At 39.5% G+C, this 22,198-nt stretch overlaps 1 protein-coding gene across 1 annotated transcript; it reads right to left on the bottom strand.

Annotated features, from left to right (window-relative positions):
- Window positions 1-217: 217 nt before the first annotated feature.
- On the bottom strand, window positions 218-22,103 carry STRAP (serine/threonine kinase receptor associated protein). The gene is made up of 10 exons (XM_002712631.6): window positions 21,669-22,103; window positions 20,893-21,028; window positions 12,843-12,924; window positions 11,906-11,978; window positions 9,590-9,686; window positions 8,535-8,672; window positions 5,608-5,744; window positions 3,005-3,154; window positions 2,042-2,107; window positions 218-786 (listed from the first exon to the last, which is right to left on the bottom strand). The coding sequence occupies exons 1-10, from the start codon at window positions 21,778-21,780 to the stop codon at window positions 725-727; spliced, it is 1,053 nt and encodes a 350-aa protein (XP_002712677.1). The 5' UTR covers window positions 21,781-22,103; the 3' UTR covers window positions 218-724.
- Window positions 22,104-22,198: the final 95 nt, after the last annotated feature.

Below are 22,198 nucleotides of genomic sequence, written 5' to 3'. Positions count from 1 at the left end.
GCGCCCCGACCGGGACTAGAACCCAGTGTGCCGGCGCCGCGAGGTTGGAGGATTAGCCTATTGAGCCGTGGCGCCGGCCACTTAATTTCAAAATTAGGAAACAACGTTCACTACAGATTCTTCAAGCAAACTGCCTTTTGCTATGGTTACAATGTAGAAAAACGTTCAGGCTATTTCTAGATATATCTATCAGTTTTTCCCAAAGAAACAAACACTCTTTTGTTTTAGAGACATTTTATTTAGACAACTAAAAACAATTAGATGTTCTGAAGCAGGTACAATGAAAAGAAATCAAACCAGTTACTTTATCATGTATTCCCTCTTCTTTGCAAGTAAAGAAAAGGAAAAAAAAAAGCATTCTGCTGTAAGGGAAAGTCAGAAAAATAGGCCAATATATTTTTCTTTTCCATAATAACATAAACAGCTACAAGAAATCTAATTGTAATAAGAGAAATTGGATGTTGGCTTGCACATATTCATTAAAAAGACAACAGGCTGTTGTATTATAATAGCATAACTCCACCTGCCTTCGTCAGATACTCCTGAGTTTTCACTTACAGGTAACACCACGTTAGTAGTTCCGAAACTCAAGCTAATTCATATTCCCCATTATTTACTGCTGTGGTTGTCCTAAGCAGAGAGTAACTCTGGGAGGCTGACGCTATTCTCTGCTTGCTCATCTTAGTCCATAAACTGTATATTATCTGTGGCAAATGCTTCATGCTCAGGCCTTTACTTCAGGAGTTGAAGAATAGATGGAATCTGAATTCTCTGAAGCAATTTCTTCTACAATTAAAAAACATACATTAGTTTAACAAAGAAGCAACTATAAAATTCTATATAAAAAGTAAAGATCTTTTGAAGAAGAACTGTGGTGAGGGAGGAGAAAAAGTGAACAACTACACATGTCTTCAATGACTAAATTCATGCCATTGAAAAAACAAGGAAGAACACGTTCATGGTTACAATCGTAACTTAACTTCTACGGGTCACAGTTTCTGGACTAAATTTTCAACAACTCTAGCTATCCAATGAACACTGAATTAAAGTCATCTCTTTAAAAGATATGGCTCTTTCCTTTAGTGATTCAAACCTCAATATTTAATGCTATTCAAAATCAAAACATTAACCATCAAACATTAAGTTTTTTACAAAAAAATACTTAATAAAGAAAAATTCCTCGTAAATGCTAAATCTCTTCCCAAGTTCCCCCTTCAATCATCACACCCAGTTTGTCATGCCAGCAATCTCGAATCTTTCTTATCATACTTCCAATGTACATCTAATAAACTTACCAAGTTTTATCAATTCTAAAAGAAATGACTCTCCTTCATCTACCTTTTTCTGTTCTCAACGCTGTTCCCCAATTCTAAACCAAGGATTGTTCATCTAGAATGCAGTGACACCTATCTGGTCTATGTTTACTCTTGTTTCCACAATTTATTAACTATTATTATTCTTAAAATTCAAGGGTTTCTCATTGTACTTGGAATAAAACTCGAGTCTTAAAATAGCAAACGAGGCTCTGAATGATCTAGCTTCTCCAGCCACACTATGCCCTTGCTTTTTAACTGGAAACAATGAATTTCTTGTGGTTCCTCCTATGCTGTGCTCCTTTCTGCTTCTGAGCCTTTGTTTCTTTCATGCTGTTAACCTCCCTGCCCTGCTCATACTACCTATGTCACTCATTACCTTAGTCATTCTGCTAATCCTCAGGTCCAAGTTTAAATGTTACTTCTCCTAGAAGCTTTCTCTTACTGGCCTTAAAATTGTGGTCATGTGTCTAAATACTGTGCTAAAACAACATCTGTCTCCTAGGTTATACTCTATAACAATAACATGTCTACACTGTACCTCAGTGCCTACTACATAGTAAACACCTACTACATAAAGACTTAGTTTATAAAAAAGTACATGTAAATATGTAACTCTATAAACCTTCCATTATTAAATACTTCTATGTTCACATTTAGGATTCTTTTTCCAATGAGTATATAACAAATGAATGACTGAAAGCGGTCACTCTAATATTAGAGTTTACCTAGCTCCTCTTCTGCTGTCTCTGGGAAATTGATCTTCGGCTTGGCCAGCTCACCACTGTCTTCTTCTATGGAAAGATAAGCAATGATGATTGATTATGGCAATGATGGCTGATGATGTCAATATCTCAAGTAATTTTTAGTCCTTAATAAGTAAGAAGAGTAAGATAAGATTACAACAAGCAATGAGTTACAAAATACAATAGGAAAAATTCCTTTTTATATAACTGTGGTTCTATAATAGTATGTCTTTTCTCAAAAATTACTTTTAGGTTCTCACTGTAGCTACTCTGGGATCAGTAATCAAGATATCATGTCTACCTTTTTGGCAAGGATCAGTAATACTATTCAGAGATTAGATACATTTACCTGTAAATTTTTTATATTGTCCACAAGTAAATTTTGAATTAGTGCCATTCCACTCACCAAATGAGCTAGTGTAAAAAATTTAGGAACAAGGGCCAGCACTGTGGCATAGCAGGCTAAGCTTCTGCCTGCAGAGCCAGCATCCCAGATGGGCACTACTTTGTGTGCCAGCTACTCCTCTTCTAAACCAGCTCTCTGCTATGGCCTGAGGAATCAGTAGAAGACAGCCTAACTGCTTGGGACTCTGTACCCACATTGGAGACCCAAGAAGCTCCTGGCTCTTGGCTTCGGATCAGCCCAGGTCCAGCCATTACGGGCATTTGGAGAGTGAACCAGCGGATGGAAGACCTTTCTCTTTGTCGCTCTCTCTCTGTCTGTAACTCTCTCAAATAAATAAAATCTTTTAAAATAATTTTGGAACAGAATAGACTATACAACAAAAAATTTAAACAAACAAAAATACACAGTGGCCAGTTTATAATGATGGACTATTCTTAAACCATTTGATTTAAAATCTATAGAAAACAAAAACATTGAAATAGAATTACTGGTGAAAACTAAAGACAAAATCATTCATAACTCTGAATAAAAATTCTTACCAGGAAGCACACATTTCCAAAGGCCGTATGTCTTTCCTACCACAGTTTGCCATAGTCTCAGTGTTCCATCTTCAGAGCCACTGGCATACAGTTCTCCATCAGGACTAAATCTCACACAGTGAATAGGACCAAAGTGTCCTTTGTAGGATTCTGAAAAAGAATAGAAAGGTAATGAAACACTATTATTTGAGAGATGTAAATTCTTAAGGCCAAATGTAAAGAATGTGCCAAATTAAAAATAATTTCCATCACTAAGAAGCACAAGATGCCTACTATTTCTCCCTAAGAATACCCTTTCCCAAATCTAGCACACATTATAGTTTCAGATTATCTCTCTAAAAAAAGAAAATAGGGCTTCATATTCCTTTAAGGATGAAGAGGGAATAAATAAAAATCCCACAAACTGTATAAAAAGTAGACTTAAAGCAACAGTTCACTCTCAACTTCCAAATCCTAAATTCACCACCTACTGACCAGGGAATTAAGTTTATTATGAAAACAGAGAACCACCAGATGGAGCTCTTTTGCACACTTTCCCTCTTAATTTCCTACCAAGCTCTCTACATTCCAATAATCATTTTGTCACACATAATGTTGAGATACAGGATCACAACGATCCTTAAATTTTAATTTGTAGAACCCAAAAAGAAATGTCTTGTTAGTCATACCCTGACTTATGAAGCTTTCTCATTTACTTTCTAATGTCTCACCACCTTAGTCATTACAAAAGCTCTACTAGACCAATGTTCCTGCTCCATGCCCCATCTGTACAACCAGAGAAGAGAAAAGCTATGATAACAGAAAGAACATGAGGATACAGAAAGAGAATGACCTGATATTTACTACCTAAGTCCCCAGATCTCAGGCAAATAATTCATTTCTTTCATCTTGGAAAAGGAATAAAACATGTGATGACAACATTCTAAAACTGATAAGAACAATCAAAAAGAATCTCTTTTAAAGTTCACTGATACTGAACCAATAAAGGATGAACCACAAGCAATTAAAAAAGATACTATATGGGGGCTGGTGCTGTGGCGTAGCAGGTAAAGCCATCGCCTGTAGTGCCGGCATCCCCTGTGGGCGCCAGTTTGAGTCCCAGCTGCTCCTCTTCCGATCCAGCTCTCTGCTATGGCCTGGGAAAGTAGTGAAAGATGGCCCAAGTCCTTGGGCCCCTGCATCCACGTGGGAGAACTAATAGAAGCTCCTGGCTCCTGGCTTTGAACATGCACAGCTCTGGCTGTTGCAGCCATCTGGGGAGTGAACCAGTGGATGGAAGACCCCCACCTCTCTCTCTGCCTCTGCCTCTCTGTAACCCTGCCTTTCAAATAAATCAATTAGAAAAAAAAGAGATACTACATGGTCCATTCACCAGGGTTCCTCATACAACTCAAACCCATCAGCTTTCCCAAAGAAACAAAACATAAAATTTTTTTATTCCTTGTATATATATTACAGCTTTGCTTAGTTCTTTAGATAGTAAAACAGGACAGCTAGAAACATAGTATCAAAAAGTAATAGCTTCCATATAAAAAAATGATGAAAATTACATGTACTTTGGTTTTTTTTTGTTTTTTTTTTTTTGTTTTGTTTTGTTTTGTTTTGTTTTGACAGGCAGAGTGGATAGTGAGAGACAGAGAGAAAGGTCTTCCTTTTTGCCGTTGGTTCACCCTCCAATGGCCGCCACAGCCGGCGCACTGCGACCGGCACATCGCGCTGATCCGAAGTCAGGAGCCAGGTGCTTCCCTTGGTCTCCCATGCGGGTGCAGGGCCCAAGCACTTGGGCCATCCTCCACTGCACTCCCTGGCCACAGCAGAGAGCTGGCCTGGAAGAGGGGCAACGGGGACAGAATCCGGCACCCTGACCGGGACTAGAACCCGGTGTGCTGGCACCGCAAGGCAGAGGATTAGCCTATTGAGCCGCGGCGTTGGCCGAAAATTACATGTACTTTTAGAACTACGAGCAAAACAAGTTGGGAAAGTGATTAATATTATGAGAATCATACATAACTTAGATAAATATAAAGTTAGGATTTACACTAACCTCAAATTAGTCCTACATTAAAACTCTCCTTCGTTAAGAACTGTTATCATGAAAATGGTAGCAAAACTCAGCTGCCAAAAAAAGAATAAAACTCTCCAAGTTAGATTCTTAAAGGCATCCCTGTAAGATGCTATAGTGCCCTTCTCCACTATTCTCTGTACAGAATCTTAGGGATTCTGAACTTAGCAAAAAGGAATGGTGGCCAGCTCACTGGGCCACGCACACCATACTTTGGAAAAAATAAATTTCCCTGTGTCTATTTAATACATAAGTTTGACATAAGATTCTCCCCTCCCCATAAAGCCTGAAAATCACTACACAATATTACAGAACATGATAAGGATGAATTTCAGCTAAAAGAAAAAGACAACATTAAATTCAGCATATTTTGCTTATAGATCTATAAAAGTTCCTATCTAAAATGGATAAATACTTCTCACTTCTAAACATCAAGGTTTAGTTGGATGAAAAATATGCTTCCAACATGGTATATACATAAATGAAACATTAATTTTTGGAACTCAGCATTTGATAAAAGGAAAAAGGGAGGATAACTTACCTAACTCTTCCCCACTATTATAATCATACTTATAAAGTTTAAAATCTTCACCACCTGCAACAAGAAATTCTTTCTCAGGATGAAGAGATGCAGAATTGATGGTTGCAGGAGCTTCAAAGGATTTAATTGGGTCCAAACTGGAAAAAAATTTAAATAATATTTACAAATTCTGAGTAAATAATGTAAATGATTTTAGTTAAACTGTTCCTAAATTCTGACACAAGGACCAATTAAATATTCAAACACAAACAATGATGTTTAAAAAAAATACTAAATAAGGGTTGGCATTGTGGCAAATGGTTCAGGCTATTGCTTGCAACAGCTTAACAGGTTGAGTTCCAGCTGCTCTGCTTCAGCTTCCTGCAAACACACCCAAGAAGGCATCAGAAGATCTTCCAAGTACTCAGGCTCCTACGGGCAGTGACCCGGATCGAGTTCCTGGCTCTTGACTTCAGCCTGGCCCAGAACTGGTTGCTATAGCCATTTGGGGAATGAGCCAGTCGCTGGAAAATCTCTTTGTCATTTTATACTTTACCACTCCTCCTCTGCCTTTCAAAAACAAAACAAGAAAAAACAAACCAAAAAACAAGACTTGATAATGTTATTAGCAAAAAAGGTGCCTAAGGATCCTGTGCCCACCTGGAATTCATCTCAGGAATATAAAGACATTTCAAGAGGGATACCCACATCTTGAGCAGCAGATACCATCCTGGAAATGAGTTTCTCTGCTAATTAAAACTGCATGGAAAATATTGGGATTTTTGCTTTAAAAAATTATATTCTGTATTGTTTTGATTTTTCTTCAACAGGCACACATTGCTTTTGTAAACAGATAAAGGTTTTACAGTAGGTAATGAATTACTCTAACATAAAGGATTATAGGTATGTTATTCTCAATTGTGAGGGTTTAAGCTTTTGCAACAAGAAAATGCTATAAATATGAACCTGTGAAAAACAGCTGTTGTTATTATCATGTAGTAAAAGAATGACTAAAATTTGAGGCCACAGTTACATATGAAAAAAATCAATGCATAGTAACAGCTTTAGCTGAAGAATCAATTAGTTTGGAGACTGGCTCTTTTTCAGTTCAACCCTGAAAATGATGAAAGGCCTCAAATACACAACATACCATTCAGGCCCTTAAAGTCACTCCTCTGTTCCCATCACCTCATAATATAAAGCATGAAAATTCAAGTAGCCATGACTTACTCAGGGTCACTTGTTGGCTCAACTGTTCAATAGGGGGTGGTTGTTGTGGAGCAGTAGGTTAAGCCACAGATTAGGTTACCTTCCCTTATTTCATTTCTGAGTGCCATTTCCAGTCCTGGAATCCCCATTTCCAATCCAGCTTCCTGCCACTGCATCCTAGGAGGCAGCAGGTGATAGCTTAAGTGCCTGGGCCCCTGCTACCCTTGCTGGAGACCCAGATGGAATACTGGACTCCCGGTTTCAGCCTAGCCCAAGTTTGGTTATTGTGGGTATTTGGGGAGTGAATCAGCAGATAGAAGGAAGATAGATCTCCCTTTCCTCCCCTACCAACCCCATTGTCACTTTCTCACTCTTGCTGTGCCTTAAAGTATATGAAAATAATTTTTTTAAAAAAAGAAAGTTATTCCATAGGTCAGCAAATCTCTGCCACTAAAATGGAACTTGGAGCAACATTCTCCAGTAGGACTGCATGTTGTACCGCTCCAAAAGAGAACAATATGGTTGTACAGTTTGATGTGGCTGGGATACAGCATTCTATTATCATCAATTCATGTGTGTGTGTACCTCCTTTACATTCTGAATTGCTTTACTCCAATTTTAATCCTTTCTTTTTCTCTTCCATTCAGTGAACCTTAGCACTGCAAATGGCACTGTAGACAAAATGTCAGAATTGCTGGTCTCATGTTGTATAATCCTTGTGGAAATCAACAAGTTATAAGTGACACATATAACTAAGAACTTTAGACTCATTCCTACCCTTGGAACTGATAATAGTACTTATAAGATTCTAAGGAAACACTGAGAAATAAGTACCTCAGTTACTGCAGGCTTAAAACAGTGCACTGGTAATTTATTGTAATTCACAATGCAATGTATCTAGCAAATCTGTTTTCCAAGATATATCTTAGAATATTTTTAAACAACAAGGCCTAATTACATTACGGCCTTCATTTAAAAACACACAAGCATAAATAAAACAAAAAAAATGGCAGAAAATACAGCCATTAGTAGTTTGGAATCTTCTTATAAGATTTTGAGTCAATTATTCTTAATTATATCATATTTTCCAAAATTTTTACAAGAGCACTTATTGTATTTCTAGTCACAAAACTTAAGTCTTTTTTTTTTTTAAAGATTTATTTTATTTATTTGAAAGACAGAGTTAGAGAGAGGGAGGGAGGGAGGGAGAGAAATCTTCCATCCTCTAGTTTACTCCCCAAATGTCCACAACAGCTGGGGTTGAGCCTCCAAATTTCCCACACAGGGGCCCGAGGACTTGGGCCATCTTCTGCTGGTTTTCCAGGCACATCAGCAGGCAGCTGGACTGAATTGGAGCAACTGGGAATAGAATTGGTGTCCATATGGGATGTCGGTGTTCCAGGTAGTGGCTTAACCTATGGCTTAACCTGTTATGCCACAATGCTGGCCCCGTTTTTTTTAAAAAGAGGTCTGTATATACTTGGGGATATGAAAAAAAAAAAAAAAACTATTTTTCTCTATTCAAGATAACCACAGTTTTACACAATAAACATTAATTATAAACATCAATCCAATGGTTCTTTTAAGAAAAACAATTTCAACATTTAATTGTACCAATAATTGACTTAAACACCTGGAATTTGATTAACTCCTCTGATTAAAGTATACCAAATTCTCATAAAAACACATTATGGCCCCCATCACCCAAAACAGAAAATGGAGGAATTTCCTAGACTTACCTTACTGCACTATGAAAAGCAATAGATCGTCCGTAAGTTATAACCAAGATCTCTCCTTCAGGAATATACTCCATACTACTAACAGACATATTAAAATTTAGAGATTTCACTTCCGTCATAGTAGCATGATCCCAAAGGCTGCGAAAAGAAAAGATCAAAATGTGGCAATATTTACTCATTTAATTTACTCATGTTAAGAAAACTTACAATGGACTATGACTATGCACAAAATTGTCATGGGGTTAAAATGAGTGTTGGTGAACTCTTTTAAGTTACACTTGTGACTCTTGTGATTCGGAAACTACTTCAAAATACAAGTCACTGATTAAAACCACAATACAGCCGGTGCCGCGGCTCAATAGGCTAATCCTCCGCCTAGCGGCGCTGGCACACCAGGTTCTAGTCCCGGTCAGGGAGCCGGATTCTGTCCCGGTTGCCCCTCTTCCAGGCCAGCTCTCTGCTGTGGCCAGGGAGTGCAGTGGAGGATGGCCCAAGTGCTTGGGCCCTGCACCCCATGGGAGACCAGCTACAGTCATTTCAAGTCCTAAATAACAGACACAGACAATTTTGGGTTCCTACACAATGGGAAATTGGAAGCTTGTTGGGGAAATCGACCGTACTAGCAAACAACTTAGCAAAACTATGTCACTAAAACACGTAAATCCTCATATCATCTATTTCAGCACTGCTGTAAACAGTGGTTCTTATACTGTTGTAGTGACTCATGGCAACTCTCTTTCCAAAAAACATGTGTATGTCAGTACCCAATATTTTGCATAAAATTTCAGTAGCTCCATGGACCACCCCCCGCACCCTTTAGCTAACTAGTCCCACAGACGTAGATTAAGAACTCCTGCTAGTAAAGGTGTCAATAGTCTTAATTAAGGGTCTTCTGAATTCTGCTCTGGCTATGCAATAGTAAATGGATAGCTCCACATAAATGTGACCTATGCGCATTTTAAAGTTCAGACCATTTTTCCTACATAATAGTAAAAATAATACTTAAAAGTAAAAACTTTTTTCAAACTTCAAATTATCAAAGAAAAATTACCTACCGAACAGTTTTATCATCAGCTGAAAGAATCTGTTTATCCTCACTGCACCATAAAGCCTTTTTAATACCAGATGTGTGACCACTGATTTCCTTAGGTTCTTAAGAAGAAAAAATTTTAAATATTGTTAATATTGAATTTTTTAAACCAAGCAAATTAGATAGGTAATAAGAAAAAGAAACACATTTTATGTTAGACTGCACCTTTTCTAAGTGCAGCCCAAAAAAGAATAATTTAGTTTTTCTATACTGGTTCCTTACAGAACAAAAATTTATCTGTACAACAAAGAATCCAAGAACAATGATGCCTGCCTTATTGCATTTGAGTAAATCAATAATAACTCTTTCTTGGCTAATTTTCTGTACAACTAGTAATGTTAAAAAATAGCACACTGTACCACAATGAAGTAATAACTAGTATGAATAACTAATGTGGCATAGTTTAAGAAGAACATGGGGCCGGCGCTGCGGCTCAATAGGCTAATCCTCCGCCTATGGCGCCAGCACCCTGGGTTCTAGTCCCGGTCAGGGCGCCGGATTCTGCCCTGTTTGCTCCTCTTCCAGTCCAGCTCTCTGCTGTGGCCCAGGAGGGCAGTGGAGGATGGCCCAAGTGCTTGGGCCCTGTACCCACATTAGGAGACCAGGAAGAAGCAGCTGGCTCCTGGCTTCGATCAGTGCAGCACACCGGCCGCAGCAGCCATTTGAAGAACATGGGCCCAGGAATAAGAAAACCAGAGCTAATCCTAGTGCTGCCATTAACCCTGTCACCTGCATCCAGACATTGTTGGTAGAAATTAAGAAGAAAAAAGACACTGGGGATAGGAGAAATGGGAAATAAAAACCAGCACAGCAATTTCCAGAAACGCTTCTACATTGAGAGGAAAGCAGTAAAAAAATAAAAAATAAATAATAAAAAAAAAAGGGAACCCATCTCTGTAGGAGAATTTCCCTTCAAAACATTTCAAAAAATCATCATCATCTCTAGGCAAAGGCAGCTACTGGAAGCAATGCCATTCAATAGTACTTCGACTTTGGGCACGTTACCTGTTTGAAACTGCATTTCTTCATCTGTAAACTGGGCTACAAAGTTAGGGCACCTCAGAGGCACTTTACATGGGTGTCACACAGCAAAACTTCAGTTAATTGCTACCATTTCTAGGTGGAAGAGCAACTCAAACAGAAGCTCGGGAAAGGTAAACGAGGATGAAAAACACCCACCCAAACCCTGAACTACCTTGCTGCAGCACATAGTTTCACTGATTAAAAGAGGCTGGAGAACTCTGCTTTGTTTTGGCATAGAGGTAGTAAAAAGAAAGCAGAGCAACACTCCTGGGTGCCAATGAATACAGAAATCTACAAATGCCTCACCCTAGAAATGCTTTTAGAAAGCAGTTCCCTCAGGCAAATAACTGCTTACTTTTCAATGTAGCTTTGAGGTACTTAGGAAATCTAATAGATAGTAATTACTACATAATAAGTGAAACAAAATTTGGTTTATCATGTTTCGGTAGCTTTTAAACTATACTTGTATTTACAGCTAGGAAATCATTACAATACTACAAAAATGGAGGTAACTATCTCAACTGTGTAAGAAGAAATGCCTACAAATTCTGTACGACGACAGTTCATAGAGGAAATGACAGCTCCTGCCACCAAAATGTTAAAAATGTATATGCCTAGGTATATATCAAAGCCTTCTTAATGAAATTTAAAACCAAATGGCAAATTAGGATGCAATAAAGAACCTTCGAAAGCCAGTAAGTTCTCTTTATCTCCATCTGTCTCTGTAATTCTGCCTTTCAAATTAAATAAACAAATCTTAAACTAATACAAATTTTAATAAAAGGCCTGACATTGTGGTACAGGCATTAAGCCATGGCCTCAACACCAGCATATCATACAGGAACTGGGCTGCTCCCCTTATGAATCAGCTCCCTGCTACTGTGTCTGGAAAAGCAAAAGATGGGTCAAGTATTTGGGTCCCTGCATGTGGGACACTGAGACGGAGCTATGGACTCCTGGCTTCAGTGATCATTTGGGGAGTGAACCAGTAGATGGAAATCTCTGTCTCTTTCTCCCTCTGTCACTCTACATTTCAAACTAATAATTAAAAAAAAAAAAGAAAAAGATTATCTGCATAGGAAATCTGGAATGATATGAAACCAAAGCTAAAGGTATTAAAAGTGTTGAATACTAGATGATGGATTATGTTTTAATTTTCTTTCTTATGACTAGCTTCCAAATTTTAGTACTCTTTTAATCAAAGTTATTTACATTAAAATGAAATAAAACTATAAACTCATACATTAATTATGCTTACCTGCTTCAGGTTTGTTCAAATCATATATGCGTAACAGTTTATCCTGTCCACCAGTTAACAAATAATTACTATCCTGAAAAGACAAATAAAATGTTAACAGATGATCCATTTAAGAATGTTTCTCTCAAACTTCCTCAATACCAAATAAAATCTTATAGCTCACAGACATCACAAAGACATGCCACACACAAGCAATTACTTCTGAGAGAACACTATAGAACAGTTGCCCTTCTCTTAACTGTCAAACCCCTTAGGCTTCACAGTACAAATGTGTTACATTATCACCTTCCACCTGAATCTGCCCTAACCCCGTCCCCTCCCTCCTAAGTAGCACTTTTATGATTTCAAATGAACTTTTCCTTGAAAAAGTAGTTGGAAATGGGTATTTGGGCTCTTTAAGCATTTGCTACCTATTGTTTGAAGGGTGATACCAGAGTTTCAGGGGATCTTTAAAGCAAAACAGTATTAACAAAAACAAAAATAAGTCTGTATAGCTTCAAATAGGAACCAATATACACAAATCATCCCACCAAAATCAATCAATAAAATATAAAATCATTATCCTACTATATAGTAATAGCAATTTGGCTATATGAAATTCAAGGGCCAGTGTTGTAATCTAGTAGATTAATCTGTGGCCTGCGATGCTGGCATCCCATATGGGAGTGTCGGTTAGAGCCCTGGCTGCTCCACTTCCAATTCAGCTCCCTGCTAATCCACCTGGGAAAGCAGCAGATAATAGCCCATGTGCTTAGGCTCCAGACATCCACATGAGAGACACGAGTGGAATTTCAGACTCCTAGTTTTGGCCTGGTCCAACCAGCCATTGTGGCCATTTGCTAAGTCAACCAGTGAATAGAGAAGATTTGTCACTCTGCCTTTCAAATACATAAATAAATCTCTTAAAAGCAAATAAAATAAATTTCATTTTGGATACCTGTGTGAAATCCACAGTCTTGACAATGTGTTTATGAGCCAGGGTCATCAATTCATCTCCTGAGACAGCATCCCATACTTTTCTGAAAGTAAAAAGAAATAAAATTAAATGGATAAACACTATTCAATATATTAATAACTAAAAGCACAAACATAATTTTGACAACTAGTAAATTACATAAATGAAATTTCATAAGTTCATTATAAATCTCCTTTGCCTCTAATATCCCTCATTATTAAACTTCATTTGATAAAATATTTAAATGTGTAAAAGAAACTTCTCCACAGAAGTCTTATAACCAACACTTTTTTTGACAGTGAAAAGATTTAAAGAATTTACATAAATAAGATTCACGAACCAACCCACTTTTTTTTTTTTTTTTTTTTTTTTAAACAGGCAGAGTGGACAGTGAGAGAGAGAGACAGAGAGAAAGGTCTTCCTTTTGCCATTGGTTCACCCTCCAATGGCCGCCGCGCTGCAGCCGGCACACTGTGCTGATCGGATGGCAGGAGCCAGGTGCTTATCCTGGTCTCCCATGAGGTGCAGGGCCCAAGTACTTGGGCCATCCTCCACTGCACTCCCTGGCCACAGCAGAGAGCTGGCCTGGAAGAGGGGCAACTGGGACAGAATCCGGCTCCCCGACTGCGACTAAAACCTGGTGTGCCGGCGCCACAAGGCAGAGGATTAGCCTAGTGAGTCACGGCGCCAGCCACTCTTACTTTTGCCTACAGCCATACACTATCCCTTTCAGTGAGATTGCAAAATATTTTAGGTAATTTTTAATTTTATAATGTAACTTTTTTCTCTATTTCTTACTCACATGCACATGAAACAAAAAGAAGTTCATAAAAACTTTACAAGAGAATGAAAGTGCTTGATACAAGTTACAAAAAAATCTAAATGGGGCCAGCGCTGTGGCGCAGTGGGTTAACGCCCTGGCCCAAACTGCTGGCATCCCATATGGACCGGGCTGCTCCACTTCCAATCCAGCTCTCTGCTATGGCCTGGGAAAGCAGTAGAAGATGCCCCAAATCCTTAGGCCCCTGCACCCACATGAGAGACCCAGAAGAAGTTCCTGGCTCCTGGCTTCAGATTGGCACAGCTCTGGCCGTTGTGGCCAGTTGGGGAGTGAACCATCGGATGGAAGACCTCTCTCTCTCTCTCTCTCTCTCTCTCTGCCTCTCCTCTGTGTAACTCTGATTTCAAATAAATAAATAAATCTTAAAAAAATCTAAATCAAGATAGTGGAGAAAATATTTTCTTCATCTCGACCAAAAGTGACCTTTAAATTTTCAAATACCTGGGCAATTAACTTCCCTTAAAGTATCACTTTTGATTAGATCTTGCTAAATTGAGGTTTTTAATCTCTGAATTATACACTTTCCCTGATCTACCCCACCTCAATTTATATGTTGGTGTTTGCAATCATACATACATATATGTGTTCACATACGTTATGGGAATTACAATTGAATGATACTACTTTATAAAAGTACTTCAAGACATTTCCTAATAAAGATGTTTAAAGAAGAGGTTAGTGAAAAATTAAGAAAACTTTGAATGGAGGGAAAAGAACTGTTAAAGAGTAAAGAAATTGTGCTTCGGGGCCACCACTGTGGCATGGTAGGTTAAGCCTCCACCAGCAGTGCCTGCATCCCATATGCGTGCTGGTTCAAGTCCTGGCTGCTCCTCTTCCAATCCAGCTCTCTGCTAATGGCCTCGGAAAGCAGTGGGAAGATGGCCCAAGTGGGAAACTGGCTTCGGATCGGCCCAGTTCCAGCCATTACGGCCATTTGGGGAGTGAACCAGCAGATGGAAGACCTCACTCTCTCCCTCTCAAATAAATAAATCCTAAAAAAAAAGATCCACAGAAATTTCTTTATAAGTGACATTTATGTTCACAAATATAGTGGGATTGAGAATGATATTGTGGCACAGAGAGTTAAATCACCTCCTGTAACACTGGCATCCCACGGGGGAACTAGTTCATATCCCAGCTGCTCCACTTCCAATCCAGCTCCCTACTAATGCATCTGGGAAAGCAGTGGAATATGGCCCATGTGCTTGGGCCTCTGCCACTCACATGGCAGACCCAGAAGAAGCTCCTGGCTCCTGGTTTTGGTCTGGCCCAGCCCTGGCAGTTGCAGCCATTTGGAGACTGAACCTGCAGATGAAAGATCTTGCTCTCCTGTCTCTTACTCTAACTCTGCTCTTCAAATAAATAAGTACATCTCAAATCTTAGTGGGCAGTGAAACAGTAAAGGATAAAAACCAGCAGAGAAAATTAATGGTTATGTTTTCTAGTGTTCACTAAAACATAAGACAGATACATCAGCAGGAATAAATACTGACAACACACTAGTGATCTTTACACATACTCTGGCCATGAACTGCTGAGTATGGTCTGAGAAAACAGTATTCATTCTAAGTAATACTGCTACTAAATTCCCAAGGATTCATTTACCTTTGCACATGAAATCTGCTTTACTCTCTTCCCACTCCAATTCCAACTTTCTGGCCCTAAACTGTTTTTCCAGCCCTATTTTGTATATTATTTCTCTGAATCATATCATGCCAGACTATATTCTTCCAACAAGCCACATATTTTCTTCCAAGCTCCCACATCCTGGATCACACTGTTCTCTTAAGTCTGTATTTAATATTCTCACTATCAAAGATTGGCTTATTTCAAATGCTATCTCTTCACTAAGCTTTTTAGCCTCACTTACAATGCTGAACCATTACCCTTCTGTTCTTCCTCAAAACTCAGTTTACATTAATTACTGTATTTTTTATTACAGGAAACTGGTTCCATGGCTGTGACAGGCGTTCACAAGAATTAGGATGACAGAAACATCAAACATAAAGGACGTGTCAAATGTACCAGAAATTTCTATCCCATTTATTCACATGGGTCCCAAGAGAACATTGGGTAAAGTCCTCTGAAATACTTATTTCAATTATATTAAACAATCTCCCCAAAAACCCTTATTAACTGTCAAGGAGAAAAAATTGGCATTACAAAAAAATATGAACCAGAGAACTAATGTATTCATGGTCTTTTTCTATTATCTAGAAACACTACAAAAACAGAAGCACAGTATTTTTTGACACAGCACATTCTGATGATCACCTGTACTAACTCTGGCATATTTTCATTACTCATCGTAAGAGTCCTACAGAGTTCAGAGTCTTAGAAAGAATCTGAAATAATACAAATGTTTTCCAATGTATTAGCCAAACTCTAGGCAGAAAACTGATATATACTAGCTGGCTGCAGGGCTCAACTGAGGACAGTGAGGCACCATTAACAGTATCTTTTCATCAGCCTATCCTGCAGCTTTGACTTTTCACACAACTCATCTGTTTCTCACATAGAGTCAGGGTTAGTCAATGCTGCCTGTTCCATACTTTTCACATCCTGAGACTAGGCTCCACCATTAGTCTCAAAAGAGGGGCTTGCTTAATTTAAGCTTTGACAAAACAATTAAACTATCTTAGGAGGAAGAAAGACAGCACAAGTACCTTAAAATGTTGACCAAGTCATAAAGAAGGACACAATGCTATCTTCAAATTATCCAGAACCTTATTCAGGGCAGTTAGATTTTTCTATCGGCTTTTATAAGAAAAAACCCTACACTTTAATTACAGCCATCTTTGGTTGCTATCAAAAAACAAAACAAAACAAAAAACTTGAGGCCAGGTAATCTACGAAAAGATGAGGTTTATTTTGGTTCATTGTTTTGCAAGTCGAAGAGTGTGGCACCAGCACCTGCTTGGCTTCTGGTGAGGGTTTTGTGTTGTGTCACATCATGGTAAAGCAGCAGAAAGAAGTGATGCATGTGTAAGAAACACATGTGCAAGACACAGCAAGGAGAGGAGTCAAACTTGCTCTGTAGCAGCCCACTCTCCTGAGAACTAATCCACTCCCACAAAAAACAATTCATTCTTGAGAGAGTGGTGCTCCTATGACCTTATTACCTCTTGAAGGTCGCCAACATTTCATTGGGGTTCAAATCCCAACATGAGATCTGGCCTAACTCCAGATCTACTTAAGTATAGGGTAGAGCACTAAATCTTCTATACTTTAGTAAGTATGACAGCATCTCATATGGGCACTGGTTCCAGCTCCTCCACTTCAAATCCAGCTCCCTGCTAATGGCCTGGGTAAGCAGAAGATGAACCAAATGCTTGGGCCCCTGCACCCACATCAAAGAGACAGATGAAGCTCCTGGCTCCTGGTTTTGGCCGGGCTCGGCCCCGGCCGTTGCAGCCATCTGAAGAGTGAACCAGTAGATGGAAGATCTCTCTCTTTCTCTCTTTCAAAATAAATAAATAACTCTTTAAAAAAAATTTTAACAGACCCACAGACCTGTTCCACTGAATATAGCTTCTCTAACAAAATTCACCTCTAGATGACCATGGTGTAAGTTTTTAAGTAACATAATAATGGGGGGAAATAATTTTCCTAAAAATGATTTATATTAACTATGACTCATCATGTAAATTAGGGTGAGACACTCTTGAGCTCATAGCAAGCTCCATGAACACACACTACCACATCTCAGAGATAAGAAAAATAAAGGTAAGTTTCAACTACCTCATACTATTATTAAACACATACTACTACATGACAGGGATACAAGGATGACAGATATCTCTGTTCCAACAACCTTGCTGACTGCCATCTCATTTTACAGGTTAAAAACTGGGTGAGGTTTAGGAAACATTTCCTCATCAAACTAGAAAAACACAGCACAATTAGCACATAAACTTGGGCCCAACTCATGTCTATAGTTACCACATTCTTGCACTCAAGGATGGCACATTAAGCCTTAATCAAGAAAACAAAAATCTTGCTTCTTGGCATTTAAATTTACTCAAGGTTTCAAATGGTTTCATGACTTTGGTATAGTATGGGAGGTAACCTTACCAGTGACAGCTATCATTGTTACCTTACATATGTAATCTATAGCTTTTATTCGATTTCAGTCAATTAAGTATTTGAAACATACTAACTTATTTAACAGTTACAACCAATGTAATGACATATCATTATGATTTTAATGTTTACAAATGAGGAAACCGAAAGAAAAAGAGATTAAATAAAGTGCCCTAAAGTTAAAAACTTTAAACAATTGAGCCAGGTAGTAGGCATCTGGTATTAGCAGTTAAGGCATCTGCATCCCACATTAGAGTGTCTGGTCCCAGCTCTGACTCTGCTTCTGATCCAGCTTCCTATTAATGCACACTCTGGAAAGATGGTGATGCCTCAGGCGCTTGGGTCCCTGCCACACTTTGGAGACCCAGATTGAGTTCTGGACTCCTGGCTTCAGTTTGTCCCAGCCTCAGCTATTGTGGACATTTGGGGAGTGAACCAGTGATGGGAAATCTGCCTCTCAAATAAAACAAATTTTTTAAAAATGATGGAATTAGTATTTAATCATAGGCCATGGGTCTTCAGAATTTATGCTCTGAATACTACTTGTAGATACAGACACTATGACCCAAAAATGCTAAGTACAATACCAGCAGCCTGCTCTCAAGCATGAAATTTTGTTTACATGCTCTACGAGTGACCCAAATAAAGATAACTGTTCCTCTGGCATCAAGATAAAGATCTGGACTACTTTCAAGACTCTGTTAAGCATTTAGAGCAATACATTTTTTCCACACCGTTCTGTGTTGCTATTTCAAAGTAACTACCCTAGCAACAGTAATTTCTTCCTAGCGTCCTTTTCCTCCTTATTCTTTTCCCTAAGGCTTGCAATACAATTTGCTCAATGTAAGAGATGTCCCAGATTTTGCAAAAAGAATCCTTCCTAATAACTTTTGCACTGTTCTCTTAAGGATCAGAATAAGACTATCAAGCAAGAGGTGACAAAGCAATCTGCTAACATAATTAACATTGCTAGGGCCAGATAACAACAGAATTGAGGTTAATTTTAAAAACATACTTGAAGCAGGCATTCAACCTGGCAGTTAAGACACTGCTTGGGACACCCACAATCCCATATCAAAGTGCCTGGGTTCTAGCTCCAGCTCTAGCTCCCAATTATAACTTCTTGCTAATACACTCAGGTAGGTGTGTCCATAGCTTGTGTTGTTTAATGCTAATATAATATATGCAGTGTCTACATTTATAGTAATTATAAATTAATTTTAAAATATCATTTTATTAACTACTGATCTATTTCTACCAGACTGGAATCTAATTACCACAGTGAAATTTCTGAAATCTGCTCACCAAATTACCTGCAACCTAGAGTTGTGTATGTTAATCCAATTTTCTACATTCATTCTAAAATCATCAAAAGCCTTTCCCAATGACAATATGTCTAATGAATTAAGTGAACAAAGTCTGGAGTAACTGAAGATAAACCCATGAAAATCACACACAAGTGTCTGACAGGCAAAATCAAGATCTGTTAATTCATTCATTTATCCTTCTACTTTACAAAGTTTTCTCAGCTTATTTATCTGACAAATATTAAGGTAATGAATAAATCAGTGATACCAAAAATAAACCACACAGCCTCTGAGAAAAACATAAGACATAGAAACTCCAAGGTAAGTTTACCACATCTGAAATCACTTTTACTACTACTTTCACCTCCCCAAATTGTCAAAGAGTATTTTGCCATATTATACTTAGTATGCATGCTGACCAGTAACTTTTGACCTGAAAACTACTTACACAGAAGAACTTACATCAAACCAAGCAGCTTTTCAGTGTTCTGCACCATTACAACAGGGTAGAACACACTAGAGCCTTACAATGGTTACACCTAATGACATAATAACAATCTAATTCATTACAGGCACATACACACACCGAAAAGTCCCTATAAGCATATATTAGTTTTTCTTAATTGACTTTCATCATCTCAAATTTACTCATGTAATATTACTACCTGTTAAAATTTTTTCCATTGGTTACAATGTATTAATTTCAAAAAGTACAATCAATGTATCTACAACCATGACACATGCCCAGAAATAGAAAAAGGGCTGCTGCAAGTCAGTTCAATAACAAATGCAAAACCAAAAGTTGGCACAGCTAAGGTGTGCTCTGGCATCGGTCTGTGGAACATTGCTAGACTTTAGGGTTAATGGTTTTTGGTGTACAGTGCAGAAAATGCTGCCGAGGAACCAGGATGAAGCCTGGTTCAGCAACTCCTACTTACGCTGAGGGCAGTGATTGTAAGGCTTCAAATTACCAAAATAAACATTAGGAAAGGAAAAGCAACTTATGACAGGGACCCCATCTCCAGATTGCCTAAGTGAGAATTTCTCCAATATCTGAGTATTTTAAAAACTCTTCAATTATTCTAATGTACATCCATTGTCACGAACAACTAAAATGCTAAATGGAAGACATGCAGGTCATTAGGTAGGTAAGTAACATGATGCATTTTGCTTTCAGGAAGATGATGGGCAGCAATAATGAAATACTGAAGAGGAGAGAGACAGGAGTGGGGAGTTAAAATGATCCCGAACCAAGGCAATGAAAGATACATAGAGAAACATTGTATTCAGGGGACAGTCTGCCAGTAGAATCAGAAAAGACCATAACCTGGATATAAGGAAACATCAAGAATGATTTAGATTTCAACCACAAAAAAAAATCAGGAAATAAGGAGCAGCGACACAGCAGGTTTCAAATCTAAAGCCAATTTAACAAAAACTGAGAATGAAATAAAATGCTGGGGCTTTCCACACATGCTATCACTAGGCAGCACACACAGAGCAACATTTGAAAAGGAGATCACCAGTATTCATTATCTGGAATACTTGCCAATAATGAAGATTGCGGGGTCACCATCAAGACTTAAGGAATAAATCACCTAAGCCTCTGTGCACTGAGAACCACTAAAGACAAAGTAGCACACCGGACCTGGAGGTATCTTGAGGACATCAAACATCATGTGTCCTACATGGCTGCCAGTTGACTGGCACAACCTTAGGAATAACTGAGGCTGAAGTTTTCAACTACTTCACAACACAACCACAGGAATCCAAGCTTAGCCAAGTAGCTTTGGCTACTCACGCTGTGAAATCCGCAGCCGCTGTTGCTGCTTTGGTGGCATCCTTATTCAATGTTGCACCCCAAACAGCACCTTTGTGACCCAGAAATGTTCCAATCCAGTCTCCTGTATCTCCTTGGCGTAGCATAGGTTTGCCATCTGGAAAACATTTTAGAAGACACGTGATTTACAAGTTCAGATTATTCCAACACCAAGTGATGAAGCTGAACAGCCAAACAGAACGCTGTTTCTGTTGTCTAACTACTCCCTACTCACTGGGGTCACTATGAAACATCCAGAAATAAATTAACTGAAAGAACTGAACCGGTCGTCCCCCTGGTTAGCATGTGTGATTTGGTGGGGATACCGAATCCAGAGGGGAAGGCTTAATTTTGGCCAAACTACTTAAACTTCAGCTTTCCACTTGAAAAATGGAACTGATACAACAAAGGGATATCCAATGAGATCACGAGGCAGAATGTCTCTGTAAGCTAGGGCTGGCCTCCTTTCTCCTGGCCCTAAATCCTTGGAAGGTATTGACTGCGTTGTTGTCCGAAGGGTGCAGGCAAGTGCAGACCCAAATAAAAATGAGAAGAGGCTGTGGCTGAGGGTAATAGCCTCCTCCGACGCGTTGGAAACGAGGCCTAGGTTCCAGCTGCGGATTGATCCCCTAATTCCACTCCTTTCCCGCATAGACCAGTGTCGGGCCTTCACATCCTTCGGCTCTGGGGGGTGCGGGCCCCACGCCCTCTCGTCCTGTCCTAGCCCCTCAGGGCCACGCATCCGCGGCCTCGCTCACCTTTGCAAGCGCTGATTAAGAAATACCCATAAGGCGTAATGCCACTGAAAGCCAAATCGACCACAGGCCGCGTGTGGCCAGAGCAGGTGAGCGGCGTCTGCCTCATTGCCATGGCGGCGGCGAACCCAGCGACGCGGCTGGCGAGCAGAGGGTCGTCGACGTATTCTCCGGCCTCGGCTGCAGCGCCTCTGGCTCCGCAAGGCCCCTCGCCCTGACACTGAGACTGGGCCGGGAAAGAGCAAAAGGGGGCCAATCCGGCGGCACCGAGGTCAGGAAGGGGTTAGGGAGGGGTCAGGGAGTCCGCGACAGGCGACCGACGGCCGCTAAGGGAGGGAAAGGGAGGGAGGGAGGAGAGCAGGGGAGGGGAAGAACCGGAGAACCGGCCCAGCCACGATCCGCACCGTCCACACCGGTATCGGCAGGAAGTGACGATGCAAATGACGCAGAGCATCCGCCGGATGTGACGACACGTCGGGAAGGCGGGTTCGCCTGGCCGACTGAACGAAGGCGCAAGGGCGGGAGTGCGCAGG

Source organism: Oryctolagus cuniculus, chromosome 9 (assembly GCF_051225735.1).
Source record: "Oryctolagus cuniculus isolate XC-2025 breed Fujian yellow rabbit chromosome 9, ASM5122573v1, whole genome shotgun sequence".
NCBI classification, from domain to species: domain Eukaryota; kingdom Metazoa; phylum Chordata; class Mammalia; order Lagomorpha; family Leporidae; genus Oryctolagus; species Oryctolagus cuniculus.
Note: the sequence above shows the minus strand (reverse complement) of the source record. Positions and strands in the feature narration are given on the sequence as shown.

Bases quoted from the DNA above. Each gene is read 5' to 3' on its own strand.
- STRAP (XM_002712631.6), bottom strand. From the start codon at position 21,780: ATGGCAATGAGGCAGACGCCGCTCACCTGCTCTGGCCACACGCGGCCT. The intron at 12,925-20,892 runs GTGAGTAGCCAA...TTTTACTTTCAG, and splicing joins GCGGCTGCGGATTTCACAGC to AAAAGTATGGGATGCTGTCT. The intron at 3,155-5,607 runs GTAAGTTATCCT...ATTCTTTTTCAG, and splicing joins TAATAGTGGGGAAGAGTTAG to AATCCTACAAAGGACACTTT.